General features: G+C 42.5%; 1 protein-coding gene across 8 annotated transcripts in view; it reads right to left on the bottom strand.

The window, feature by feature from the left end:
- Positions 1–15,032, bottom strand: part of LOC133480110 (receptor tyrosine-protein kinase erbB-4-like) — a 235,517-nt gene that overhangs the window by 70,656 nt on the left and 149,829 nt on the right. For all 8 annotated transcript variants that reach the window (XR_009789197.1, XR_009789196.1, XM_061777837.1 and 5 more), the window contains exons 17-19: positions 14,604–14,736; positions 2,305–2,427; positions 2,103–2,201 (exon numbers count right to left, since the gene is read on the bottom strand). Coding sequence is in view for 6 of the 8 variants with exons in the window: in XM_061777837.1 (XP_061633821.1) it covers positions 2,103–2,201; positions 2,305–2,427; positions 14,604–14,736 (355 nt within the window). In the remaining 2 variants the exon portion in view is untranslated. The remainder of the gene's footprint in view (positions 1–2,102; positions 2,202–2,304; positions 2,428–14,603; positions 14,737–15,032) is intronic.

The following is a 15,032-nucleotide window of genomic DNA, read 5'->3' as shown; positions in this document are numbered from 1 at the left end:
TAAGTATTAGGACCCTTTGCTCAGTATTTAGTAGAAGCACCTATTTGAGGTAATACAGCTCAATGAGTCTCTTTGCGAATGGCGCAACAAGTTTTTCAAAACCTGGATTTGGGGATCCTCTGCCATTCTTCCGAGCTGATCCTCTACAGTTCTGTCAGGTTGGATAGTGAACATTGGTTGACAGGCATTTTTAGGTCTCTCCAGAGATGCTCAATTGGGTTTAAGTCAAGGCTCTGGCTGGGCCATTCACGAACAGTCACGGAGTTGTTCTGAAGCCACTCCTTCGTTATTTTAGCTGTGTGCTTAGGGTCATTGTCTTGTTGGAAGGTGAACCTTCGGCCCAGTCTGAGGTCCTGATTACTCTGGAGAAGGTTTTCTTCCAGGATATCCCTGTACTTGGCCACATTCATCTTTCCTTCGATTGCAACCAGTCGTCCTGTCCCTGCAGCTGAAAAACACCCCCACAGCAAGATGCTGCCATCACCATCCTTCACTGTTGGTACTGTATTGGACAGGTGATGAGCAATGTCTGGTTTTCTCCACACATGCCACTTAAATTTAAGGCCAACAATTTCTATCTTGGTCTCATCAGACCAGAGAATCTTATTTCTCACCATCTTGGAGTCCTTCGTGTATTTTTTTTTTGTTTTTTTTTTTTTTAGCAAACTCCATGTGGGCTTTCATGTGTTTTGCACTGAGGAGAGGCTTCCGTCGGGCCACTCTGCCATAAAGCCCCGACTGGTGGAGGGCTGCAGTGGTGGTTGACTTTCGAGAACTTTCTCCCATCTCCCGACTGCATCTCTGGAGCTCAGCCACAGTGATCTTTGGGTTCTTCTTTACCTCTCTCACGAAGAATCTTCTCCCCCGATTGCTCAGTTTGACCGGACGGCCAGCTCTAGGAAGGGTTCTGGTCATCCCAAACTTCTTCCATTTAATGATTATGGAGGCCACTGTGCTTTTAAGTACCTTAAGTGCATCAGAAATTTTTTTGTAACCTTGGCCAGATCCCTCTCTTACCACAATCCTGTCTCTGAGCTCTTCAGGCAGTTCTTTTGACTTCATGATTCTCATATGAGCTGTAAGGTATTATATAGACAGGTGTGTGGCTTTCCTAATCAAGTCCAATCAGTATAATCAAACATAGCTGGACTCCAATGAAGGTGTTGAACCATCTCAAAGATGATCAGAAGAAATGGGGGCACCCGAGTTAAATATATGAGTGTCACAGCAAAGGGTCTGAATACATATGGCTGTGTGATATTTCAGTTTTTCTTTTTTAATAAATCTGCAAAAATTTCAACAATTCCATTGTTTTCTGTCATTTTGGGGTGCTGTGTGTACATTAATGAGGGGAAAATGAACTTAAATTGAATGAATTTAGCAAATGGCTGCAATATAACATGGAGTGAAAAATGTAAGGGGGTCTGAATACTTTCTGTACCCACTGTGTGTGTGTGCATATATATATATATATATATATATATATATATATATATATATATATATATATATAGTAAAATCATCAACCTGGTCACTCACAAGCACATGTCTTCCAACGCTTGCAAATCACACTACCACTGCTTGGGGAGCGTTTTTTGTTTGTTGTAGTGGTGTGTGTGTGTTTGTGTATATGAGTGAGCATGTGTGCTTGGAGCTGGCACTCCAGTGGCTGGCTTCTTAGTGGCGAGGCGTGAGCCTGCCTTTAGATTGCTGTTTAACAAGCTGACAGAGCGAGCATATTGGCTCTGGATGCAGAATCCTGCTGGGAGAAACAGGAGAAGAGGAGAGACAGAGGGTAAAAGAGAGGAGAGGATGGAGGTGAAGAGAACACCGGACTCCGAAATGGGAGCAGTGAAATCAAAAGAGTGTGAAGAGAAAAATTGGTAAAAGAGAGGGGAAAAGAGAGGCAGGAAGAGGTGATAAAAACAAAAACTTCACAAGCCTGGCGGGACTCCAGAGAAGCCACATATCATAAACAAGTGGTGTTTTTAATAGTCTCATCCAGTCTTGGCAGTTCATTTTTATCCCTGAGATGCTACTTTCATAAAAATTTACAGCCAAGTGTGCAATCCAACAAAGTGGCAAGCGACAGGAATACGCACGTCCATGAACTCCACGTTGGCTTTGGGGCCCGTGGTCTCGTTTAGGATTTTAATAGCCACTGGGATCTTCACCGTCTCTCCTTCTGGGACCCAGATGCCCTAGAAAATGAAGCAATTATTATAAATCTGAAACTCCAGGTCTCAATAAACACAGTACACAAATCAACTGGTGTGATTCAAATTTGTGCTCCGGCTCACTTACCTTGTAGACTGTTCCAAAAGCCCCCGAGCCCAAAATCTTGACCCTTTTTAACTCAGTCTCCTTCAGGATGCGCAGTTGAGCCTGGTTGGGGGCTGTTCCACTGGGGGTCAGGGGCTCTACCAGCTGACAAAACACACACATGGTGTATAGTTCAACTATTTATCTTGCAGCAACACTATTGCCTGCATGCAGAATTGTTGAAGTCTGCCGTTTTTAGCTTCCAGTCAAAGATTTTCCTCTTGTGCTCTGATTGCAAAACACATCTAACGCTGGAAACATTCAGCATGTTGAGGCTGTTCCATTAAAAATAATAATGTACGTCTTGCAAGTCAGCAGTGAGAATGAAGGAAGATTTGTGTCAAATACAAATGACAAAAACATTCAACATCTGTGACCTTCCCATCCTGATACCAATGATTTTGGAACTTGCATATACATTTCTCTCACGAACACACACACACACACACTCTGCAATACAAATATTTCTAGGGTGTGAACATTTCCGAGGTTGGAGGGAGCATGCCCATGCTGAACCAGTGCCATCTCAGCTGCTTGCACAGCAGAAAAAGAATCGTTGCTCGCCAGCTGTGCACATACCAAACCATTCCGTGCCAATGTTTATGATGAGCCCCGCTTGGCATCCAGTGACAGCTGACACCCAGTTACATTCCAGCAGCTGGCCAGCCACATACCTCGCCAGTCCGCAAAACCTCAGCCTCTTAATCTAAAGAAGCAGTGCTTCACCTGTAACTGAGCTAACCGAGAGAAGTAAGAGCCAGGCAGAAATCCAACTAGACAGCAAATGGAAAAGCCACACTCACAAATATTGGCAAAGCCATATCGACATCCAGCGGCCCCCCCAAATAAAAGCTCATATCGAAGTACCAAACACACATTCCAGCATATGAAGAAGTCAATGCGTCTGATCGATGTGCGTCTTAATGAGCCTATCGGAGCCCTGGCGCGCTGCGGTTTATCAGCGGCATAATCACGCTGCTCAACCACGGCCATCAAACAATATAATGAGACCATACATCAGCTGGTCAGCCACTCGAACACTCACTCGACGTGACATAAAACCATCACTGCAATAAGAGCTGTGACCACGTTGCCTGCCTGCCCACTGCACAGAATGGATGACTACGCCGGCTGCCTGCCAGTGACTTGTTGCTTCATGGATTCAGGCCCTGAAGCAGAGACCCACTGTGATGTCACTGCAGGAAGTTGGTTACCGGGCCGAGCTGGGAAAAAAACAATAACTTAATCAATGAATTCATCAATTTGGGCTTGCAGTAGACCCCTTGGCTCACACTGAATTCTAATTCTTCCTCTCACTAGTAAATGTGAACTTTGTAGGAACAGTTTTGAGACAGCCTGATACTTTTTTCAGCATGACTGTGTCCCACTGGGCATGCTTGGATGAGGGCCCTGACCTCAACCCATCAAACAATGATGAGATGTGAAGCAACTCACCTCACAAGCAGTAAACGCCCGTTCCACTTTGAGCAACATCTTTCACTTGTTATTAAAGGATGAGCACATATTTTATTTTTCAGACATTTTACTGCTTGCAGTGGTTAATTTATTTTGTTATACTTTGTTATACTCACAGTAAGAATGTTAAAAAGCTTGCTGCGGTATTTATGTAATGAGACTTGTCTTCAGTCATCCTCTTTATTCAATTACCTATACACTTATGCATCTACCACTTAAAGAAATGAAGTATTTACATTTTGTTTTAAATTGTTTATTATAAATCAGCCAGCTCCACTTAAGAATGCTAAAAAGTGTACTGTACAGTTGAAAATTTTTATGATGGTTCAATTCCCAAACTTTTTATGGGAAAACTTGTTCTAAGGATTATTTTCAAGTTTCGGGGTTTTCAGTATACAAGGTTTTCTAAGAAGAGTATTTGCTAGTATTTAATAGCCTCGTAATATGGAATATAAATGGACAGAGTTTTGTCTGGGCTGGTTTTCATCCATCATATTAGCATGGTATTTTGGCTAAGAGCATGATTAGCATTCACGTGTTTGATCACACGGAGCACGTGTAAAAAGAAAGCAAGAGGGATGCTAGAGGGAGGCAGCACAGAGTCGACACCGTGATGAAGCTGTAATCAGAATAAATGGTGACAGGCCGTAGCTGTTATTGTTTCATTAGGACGCGGCTGGACGGAAGCCACAAGGAGAGCCGACAAGAGAGCTACAGGATTGGATTGAGCTGGTAAATAAAATGCACACCAATGGCCGAAGATGAGATTCTCTCCAGCTCTTCTTAGCTTGCAATGTTGCTGTGCCACTTTATTTACTGGCTAATAACACCGTGCCTTGGCTAAATGAGCTTCACTGAAAGCGCAGTGGGGAGGTGATGCGAGCTTTGCTGGACAAATAAGGTACGTGCTCAACCGTTAAACAAGAAAACGTTTGAAAAATTAATAACCTTCATGCATTAATGAACACACAGGTGTAAATTTTTAGTGCTCACTGGATGATTTGTTGGGAAAAGAAAATAGTTGAACACTGTCTCCAGGAAAACATTCTCATCCAAAATTATTCTAAAATCATCATCTTCTTCTTCTTTTCCTTTCGGCTTGTCCCGTTAGGGGTCGCCACAGCGCGTCATCCTTTTCCATGAGAGCCTATCTCCTGCATCCTCCTCTCGAACACCAACTGCCATCATGTCTTCCCTCACGACATCCATCAACCTTCTCTTTGGTCTTCCTCTAGCTCTCTTGCCTGGCAGCTCCATCCTCATCATCCTTCTACCAATATACTCACTCTCTCTCCTCTGGACGTGTCCAAACCATTGAAGTCTGCTCTCTCTAACTTTGTCTCCAAAACATCGAACCTTGGCTGTCCCTCTGATGAGCTCATTTCTAATTTTATCCAACCTGGTCACTCCGAGAGCGAACCTCAACATCTTCATTTCCGCCACCTCCAGCTCTGCTTCCTGCTGTCTCTTCAGTGCCACTGTCTCTCATCCGTACATCATGGCTGGCCTCACCACTGTTTTATAAACTTTGCCCTTCATCCTAGCAGAGACTCTTCTGTCACATAACACACCTGACACCTTCCTCCACCCGTTCCAACCTGCTTGGACCCGTTTCTTCACTTCCTGACCACACTCACCATTGCTCTGGACGGTTGACCCCAAGTATTTAAAGTCCTCTACCTTTGCCATCTCTTCTCCCTGTAGCCTCATTCTTCCCCCACCACCCCTCTCATTCATGCACATATATTCTGTTTTACTTCGGCTAATCTTCATTCCTCTTCTTTCCAGTGCATGCCTCCATCTTTCTAACTGTTCCTCCAGCTGCTCCCTGCTTTCACTGCAGATCACAATGTCATCTGCAAACATCATGGTCCACGGGGATTCCAGTCTAACCTCATCTGTCAGCCTATCCATCACCACTGCAAAAAGGAAGTGGCTCAGGGCTGATCCCTGATGCAGTCCCACGTCCACCTTAAATTCTTCTGTCACACCGACAGCACACCTCACCGCTGTTCTGCTGCCCTCGTACATGTCCTGTATTATTCTAACATACTTCTCTGCCACTCCAGACTTCCGCATGCAGTACCACAGTTCCTCTCTGGGTACTCTGTCATAGGCTTTCTCTAGATCTACAAAGACACAATGTAGCTCCTTCTGACCTTCTCTGTACTTTTCCATCAAGCCAAATAATGCATCTGTGGTACTCTTTCTAGGCATGAAACCATACTGTTGCTCGCAAATACTCACTTCTGTCCTGAGTCTAGCCTCCACTACTCTTTCCCATAACTTCATTGTGTGGCTCATCAACTTTATTCCTCTATAGTTGCCACAGCTCTGCACATCACCTTTGTTCTTAAAAATGGGCACCAGTACACTTTTCCTCCATTCCTCAGGCATCTTCTCACGCACTAGAATTCTATTGAACAAGCTGGTCAAAAACTCCACAGCCACCTCTCCTAGATGCTTCCATACCTCCACAGGAATGTCATCAGGACCAACTGCCTTTCCATTTTTCATTCTCTTTAATGCCTTTCTAACTTCCCCCTTACTAATCATTACCACTTCCTGGTCCACCACACTTGCCTCTTCTACTCTCCCTTCTCTATCATTTTCCTCATTCATCAACTCCTCGAAGTATTCTTTCCATCTACCTAGCACACTGCTGGCACCAGTCAACATATTTCCATTTCTATCCTTAATCACCCTAACCTGCTGCACATCCTTCCCATCTCTATCCCTCTGTCTGGCCAGCCTGTATAGATCCTTTTCTCCTTCTTTAGTGTCCAACCTGCCACACATGTCATCATATGCCTCTTGTTTTGCCTTTGCCACCTCTACCTTTGCCCTGTGTCGCATCTCAATGTATTCCTTTCGCCTCTCCTCGGTCCTCTCAGTGTCCCACTTCTTCTTAGCTAACCGTTTTCCTTGTATGATTTCCTGTACTGTGAGGTTCCACCATCAAGTCTCCTTCTCTCCTTTCCTGCCAGAAGATACACCAAGTACTCTCCTGCCTGCTTCTCTGATCACCTTGGCTGCAGTGGTCCAGTCTTCTGGAAGCTATTCCCGTCCACCGAGAGCCTGTATCACCTCTTCCCGAAAAGCTGCACAACACTCGTCCTGTCTCAGCTTCCACCACATGGTTCTCTTCTCTGCCTTTGTCTTCCTAATTTTCCTCCCCACCACCAGAGTCATCTTACACACCACCATCCTATGCTGTCTAGCCACACTCTCCCCTACCACTACCTTACAGTTGGTAACCTCCTTCAGATTACATCGTCTGCACAAGATGTAATCCACCTGTGTGCTTCTACCTCCGCTCTTGTAGGTCACCCTATGTTCGTGCCTCTTCTGGAAAAAAGTGTTCACTACAGCCATTTGCATCCTTGTTGCAAAGTCTACCACCATCTGTCCCTCCAAGTTCCTTTCCTGGATACCGTACTTACCCATCACTTCTTCATCACCCTTATTACCTTTACCAACATGTCCATTACAATCTGCACCAATCACAACTCTCTCTCTGTCTGGGATGCTCAGAACTACTTCGTCTAGCTCCTTCCAGAATTTCTCTTTCACCTCAATGTCACATCCTACCTGTGGGGCATAGCCAGTAATCACATTACACATAACACCCTCAATTTCAAGTTTCAGCCTCATCACTCGATCTGATACTCTTTTCACCTCCAAGACATTCTTAGTCAACTCTTCTTTTAAAATAACCCCGACTCCATTTCTCTTCCCCATCTACACCATGGTAAAATAATTCAAACCCTGCCCCTAAACTTCTAGCCTTACTGCCTTTCCACCTGGTCTCCTGGACACACAATATATCAACCTTTCTCCTAATCATCATGTCAACCAACTCCCGGGATTTTCCTGTCATAGTCCCAACATTCAAAGTCCCCACATTCAGTTCTAGGCTCTGTGTTTTCCTCTTCTCTTTCTGCCGAAGAACCCGCTTTCCACCTCTTCTTCTTCTTCTTTGACTTCGACTTCGACCCACAGTAGCTGAATTTCCAACAGCGCCCTGCAGGTTGACGGCGCCGGTGGCGGACGTTGTTAACCCGGGCCACGACCGATCCGGTATGGAATTCTTTGGATGAACGCTCATATTTGTTTGGCAAGGTTTTAAGCCGGATGCCCTTCCTGACGCAACCCTCTGCATTTATCCGGGCTTGGGACCGGCCTACAGTTTGCACTGACTTGTGCCCCCCATAGGGCTGCATTCTAAAATCATCATAAAGTTATTATTATCATATTACTGGGTGCTTTGTATTTTTAACACCAACTGCCTTTAGGACATTGTAATAATGCAAAACTTGAATTAAAAATGTGGATGTGTACAAACAAAATTAACTGACAGTGAAGATTAATTACCAGTTGCTCCTCTTTGGATTGATAAAAAATAAAAATCAATCCAGCTGGGATCACATTTCCTTCCGAAACTCATTTGCTACATAATTGAAAATGGTGTTGAGGTCCAGTGACACAAATCTGCCTCAAATCACACACTCTTTTCATATTGACGCCATCAGGCAGAAAACTTGTCCAAATGTGTTCAATTTCCTATTTTTTTTCAAAAATCGCTACAATTGGTTTGTCCCTACGTCATCTGTCTTTTTTATGCATTATTATCAAATTTAAATTGTTGAAAATAGCTTCAAAAAAATCTATTAACGCTCCCGAAAGATGAACTGTCTGAGAGGTTTTGTAAAACTCTGCCTCTTTCCTTACTCTTCAGGAGCCGTGCGGCATTATGTCGCCTCAAGATTGAAAGTCTGGATGTTTTTTTTTTTTTTTTTATATATACAATAACTAGTGAAAATAGGTTAGATACTAGGCTTGTAATGATTCATTCATTATATCAAAGTATCTCTTTTTTCTCCTACGATCCAATTGGATTGGTCTGTGCACAGGTGGTTAGCCTTCCAGATGAAATGATATTGATTTAAATCATTTTAAAAGTTATTTAATCGATTGTATCGAGACTAGGAAATAACATTGGATTCACGCACGACAGACTTTATATGGAGGTGTGCATGTGTTTTCTTTCTATGAAATACGTAAATACTATTACTTAGCTTTATCTTTTCAGTTAGCACACAGCAGTTAGTCTCCCCGCAATGCTAACTTTTTCTTTTACTACACTAAATGCTTCTTTGTCTCTTTACTTCCTCGTATTCCAAAATCTAGACATTTCCCTCCGTAGTGCCTCCAGTGGGTGGACTGAGACATCACAGTATGTGCGTGACTGGCCTCGCCCTGCATGTTGAAAGCCTTTCAAGCTCGCAAGCTTAGCTCTGTAGCCGCTAACATAGACACGTTTGTGACCAATACATTACTCAGCGTGAGTGTGCTGTGAATGTGATTATACTGTCAAAATATGTACAGTACAAATGCTGAGAGTGTTGCTCAATGCACAAACTATTGCGGCTGCCGTAGAAATATTTGTAGCTTTTGAAAGAATGAAACTTTGTGGTACAAAAAGAGGAGAACTTGTGGACGCTGTTTCCAAAGCTCACCATGTGCTCCGAAGAGCATGTATATTCATTTATTTAGCCCTCTATGTATTATTTACACTATTCTGAAAAGATTTCCCTCATGAAAACATATTGGTCATTTCTAGCCATTAGTTTTTGACTCTTTGAACAGGGATTCTCAAACTTTGGGTCCAGCTAGGGACTCCTTACAGTGGAGCCATTTTGACAAGGACACTCTCATAATTCTGGCACCAATTAAACATCTTGCTTTGAGGGGAAAAAAATAGCAGAACCAGTAAAATCATAGCTGAAATATTATAAATAACAATAAGTTGCTGTGCCCCTTTGTTTTACTGCAAAGAAATACAAGTACATCAGGAAAATCTTCATATTTAATGATCCCCTTACAAGGATAAACAGGAATCTAGGAAATTTCACCTGCACTGTCCAGTATGTAGGTACTGATTCCACAGTCACACCGGTTGAATTTTTGGTTTCAAAATTTACTGACTCATTTCTTTTTTTTTTTGTCCTGTTCGGCTGTTTGGTCAAACAGAATGGAAGATCTGTATCCCTTTTGTGTCGGAACAGTTTTACTGTGTCACAGTGGAGTTTTTAAGCTTCCACTGTGATTTTGTTAGTATTATAATGGAAGTTTATTTAGATTCAGAGTCGAACAGAACAAAGTTTCTAGAGGGGAGAGAGAAACGAAGACAAAAGACAAAGCACTAATTGTAAACAGGATGAGAAAAGTAAGTCATTACATTATCTACAACAATGAAACATTAAATATGAGTGTTGCATGGGGCTGTAGTGCTACACCCTGTGAGGGAAGGACAGCCAACCTGCAGATAATATCAGATCAGATCATTCTAAATGATCCAATATTATCCTTGAATCAAATCGGCAACCACAAATCATTTTACAAATCCAATTGTTGCCAAAACGAATCATTACACCCCTATTAGATACATCTGAGTAAGCCTGCTTTGTTAAAAAGTGATTGCTGTAATGCTTTGGTGCAGAAGAAACTGGTCAGCCACGAAGGTAAATTGATGCGGAGTCATTTAAAACTGCTCAGTCAGCTGATTGTTTTATTTATTGCATCACTCATGGGTGTAAGACCTTTGTGAAAGAGTTTGGGGAAGACGATGTAACTACAGTTGCTTGCTTTTGTGAAGTATTAAACTGTAATAAAGAGTGTTTTAGCTATTTAGCATATTAAATTATTTTAGGGGTGGCGCTGTGTTGATGTTGGTGCACAACGGAATAAGACAGCAATATAAGGTATGATAACAACTTGAACAATGCTGAGTTAGGTAACTTAAGCAAGATGGTGTGTTTTTTTGTATTTCCTGAAAAGTAGTGATTTTAGAAATGTGAGAATTAGAAACGATACTGAGACATAGTGTGGCCATAATATGTACAGCAAAATAAAATGGAATAAATATATAGTTTTCTCTTCTGAGAAGAGTTTTTCCAAGATATTATTAGAGCATTTCCGTTCATGGGGATGTTTGTCAGACGTCAGTGAAGTTGGACCTTGTGCACTGGCGCGGGCGTTTTGGAACTGAAAACGACGTTCCCCAAAGTTGGATGCATATACCTGTAATTGCCTAAAATGTCTTGATTGAAGGAGAACAAATGGCTCTAGAAATACTTCAGCACAAAGGCTTGACTCTATTGCCTCAAACACTTTCCTCTGCTTACGCTAGCGTTTGGCTTCCTAACATACAAGGGGCGTCTGTACCCCTCACTTTCAGTTCGACACTTTTCCAAGGCTCTTTTTGTCTGATGAAACTGCCCATTCGGCTTCGATCCTCAATTCAAACAGATAACAGACCCTGATGACTGAGATCAAGAGTGTCTGGATGAAGGCTATGGGCTCAGTGTCTGCCCCCTTGTCTTTTTTTTTGTGTAGAGGGTGAAACTGAGAGCTCACCTCTTGTGTCAGTTGAGAAAAAGATGCCTCCAGTACACGCTGTCAAACTGGGATCTGAGGACGCAGCCACCATTTTAATATCAAACACCCGTGTGAAGACTGTTGACATGCAAAGCACACTTATTTCATTCCTTTGTTTTGCCATCCGCTGTCTTTTCTTGCTGTATCTCATTTCTTTTTTTGCTCAGTTTTGATCTGCGAACCCATTTTTATATCTCCCCTGTGACTCATTCATCTTTTAACTCAGCCTTTCCCCTATCCTCACCTTGAAAGGAGCATCCTTAGATGATGTATATTTCAAACATTTATCTCGTGGTTTTTGAAAAAGACACTGAAACCAAATAGCTTTTTGCACAATGCTTTAACACAAGAATTTGAGGAAGGTCCTTTTCTCTTCACAAACCAAGGTCCACAATGCTTGAATGAGTATGGTGTTGAAGAACTTGAACCTGATGTCAACCCCATCAAACACCCCTGGGGTTAACTAGAACACAGATTACGACCCACAGACACACTCCAAAATCTCGAAGAAGGATGTCCTATGTCACTATAGTGTATGAACCAGTACTGCACTTCACCTGTCCTTCTTATGTTTAGATTTTACATACAATTAAGAGGCAAGACTTCTGGTTGGTTAGCACATCCATTGGGGTTCAAATCCGGGCTCCAGCCTTGATGTGTGTGTGGAGTTTGCATGTTCTTCCAGCGCTTGCATGTTTTTTTTTTTTTTTTCGGGCAATCCTGCTTCCTCCCACATTGCAAAACCATGTGTGTTAGGGTCACTAAAGACTACTAATTGTCCTTAGGTGTGAATGTGAGTGTGAATTGTTGTTTGTCAATATGCGCCCTGGACTGGCTGACAAAGGTGTACCCTGCCTGTCTCCCCAAGTCAACCCCAATGACGATACAGTAAAAGGTATAGAAAATGGATGGAGGGACTTTCTCTGGTTTTGTTGCACTCTTCTTCATCCACACGTTACTGTGTCTGTAAGTATTGATGTCCAGTGGCTGTCGTAAGCTGTTTAAGATGGATGTGTGGTGCTGAGAGGAGGCAGAAAATTCCTGCGACTGCCCTGCTCTGCCTCCAGCCTGACAGCTGCCTACAAGCTGGTCCCTCCACCTGAAAATAATCCAAACGTGGAATGACAAGCGGACTCCTGTGGGCCAGTTGCAGGGCCTGCGGCGATGATACAACTGAACCTCACCCTGAGGTGTGCGCATGTGCGGCAACACAGAGGTGATCCATGGAATTGATGTGGGGGAGAATGCCCTGCATGGAAAACTGAGTGCAAAAATGCCTCCACGTCTAGTTAGGTGTAATTAACCGTAAAATTCTAAATTAAGGATTCTTTTCGGATGTTTTATTTGCTCTCTGGGGTCTACAGCATTCATTTGTGATGTATGTGTAAATGAAATGTACTCTTAGGTAATCATGTCCATTTTTTAAAGCTTTTGTAGCAAACCTCTTTAAAAGATGATGCCACAGAATTAGGCTAAGAGATATTTGAGAGTAATTTGCTCTCTCTAGGACTTTGGAGAAAGGAGCTTCAGGACACAAAGCAAGGAAAAATAAGTCCTGAATTTTAAGAACAATATCCGTGCAAGACCAAAGGTAAATGTTCATTTTCACCGACGTAATTGTATTTATGTTCCCCATTCCATTATTCACATTTTGACCTTTGAATGTTAGCTACACAAAAATAACCAAAGCTGATATCTTCAATTTTAGATTAGTGGAATAAGGTCATTTTCTTTGTCTTACAAAAAGACACTTGCATGCTTCATTGCATTTTGTCCTGATCTTGAAACTGATATTGTGTTCATTTCTACTTAGTTTTCTTGCTGTTTAATGACTGCCTATGTGTCTGATGGTTAGAGTTGGGCATCGTTTGAATTTGAGCGATTCCGTTCACGATTCCGGTTCCTCATTTCCATTCGGGTTCCAAACGATTCTCGATTCCGATTCTTTTAGGGGGCTGGGTGAAAAAAAAAAATTCTTGGTTTAAATCAAGGGTGTCCAAATTATGAACATCAATTTTCTTACCAGCCCGCAACATAGACCACAATGAACATTTGACTCGGAGTTCTTTATAACCACCATCAATATCAAACCTATTAACTGAAAGGCAATGTGTGTGGAACTAACCCAATTGACTTAATATTCATTAATGAATGTTTCAGCTAAAAGTTAAATATAGCATTGTTAAAATAGTTATTTGGGATTGTTTTATCACGTCAAATGGTTTCAATGTGCAAATTTTAACTTGACTTCCTATTCTAAGCATGTAGCCTTTTATTTTGAAGGGTAGGCCCCCTAACTCAGCATTTTGGCACGAAAAGTAACTCCATACGACACCGGTAAAAATGAAAGTAAAACGAGACGCCATGAAAAAGAGTACTAAATGGAACCAAATGCTTTGTAAAACACGTTGATTCCTTTACGTAGCCACCGATGAGGCACGAGGTTAGTGTTTGTGATACTGTGAAGCGTTTATCAAATTATGGTCTAAAAAGAAATTTGTTTTCTTAACTTATTGGAGTAAATTATAAATATATACCACTGCATTTCGGTAGTAGAGGTCAGGAGTTGTAAAATTAAATGTATTTGTCATTTCAATGGGCGGCACGACTGGTTAGCACATCTGCCTCACAGTTCTGAGGACCGGGTTTCAAATCCTGGCCCCGCCTGCGTGGGTTTTCTCCAGGCGCACCGGTTTCCTCCCACATCCCAAAAACATGCGTGGTAGGTTGATTGAAGACTCTAAATTGCCCGTAGGTGTGAATGTGAGTGCGAATGGTTGTTTGTTTATATGTGTCCTGCAATTGACTGGCGACCAGTTCAGGGTGTACCCCGCCTCTCGCCCGAAGATAGCTGGGATAGGCTCCAGCACGCCCGCGACCCTAGTGAGGAGAAGCGGTACAGAAAATGGATGGATGGATGGATGTCATTTCAATCGGAGCTCACTTTAACAAATTTAAGATATACTATCGTTCACCGTGGCCATTGGGCGCGCTCTTCTTTGTTGGTTTTCACCGCTTCTTTGTTGGTTTTGGCCAATTTCTTCTTCGGGTTCGGCATTAGGCATCGAAACTGGGTACAAAATTTGTTTTTATTTGAACGATTACAGGAGAACCGGAATGTTAGTCCTGGTTCCAATCAGTTCTCAATTCTCGATGCTCAACCCTACTGATGGTAGTAATCTACAAATAGAGTGAAATACCCTTCTGAAAATGTCTCACTTGTTCATTGATCTGAAGGGACAGCTACAGTACGTGTGTGTGTTGGTGATATTTATTGGCTGACGATATGCAACAACGCATGCCAAAAATGAGCACTGAGTACAAAAATACATTCCTAACACCCAAAAACTTACACACAAGCTCACCTCGGTCTCTAGGAAGCGACGCAAGGCCCTCTTCTTTTTTATGCTTTTTCGCCGAACATAGACGGCAACACTGAGCGCCACAATGACGATGATGAACAGGCTGCCGATGATTCCGGCGGCGATGAGGGGCGTCCTGCAGAGACAGGAGAAATAGGTGGGGGTGCAGTGACTCAAACTACAAATAAAATGACAACTTGATGGACACACACACACAAAAAAACTGCAAACACTGAAAATGCAGCATTTTCCATGTAAGAGATGCTTCCTTTTTCAAGGTTGGGAGAACTGGCTATGGAGGAGATAAAGCATCTTTTATCTGCATTTCATCCATATCTCATGTGTGCTCAAGAAGCTTTTCTTTAACACTTGAATGTGAGGGATGGAATCTGTCAAAAATGGGAGTCTTTTCGGAGAACTGTGCTTACTGGT

This window comes from Phyllopteryx taeniolatus, chromosome 1, assembly GCF_024500385.1.
Source record: "Phyllopteryx taeniolatus isolate TA_2022b chromosome 1, UOR_Ptae_1.2, whole genome shotgun sequence".
NCBI classification, from domain to species: domain Eukaryota; kingdom Metazoa; phylum Chordata; class Actinopteri; order Syngnathiformes; family Syngnathidae; genus Phyllopteryx; species Phyllopteryx taeniolatus.
The sequence above is the reverse complement of the archived record's forward strand: the minus strand, read 5'-3'. Positions and strand labels throughout refer to the sequence as shown.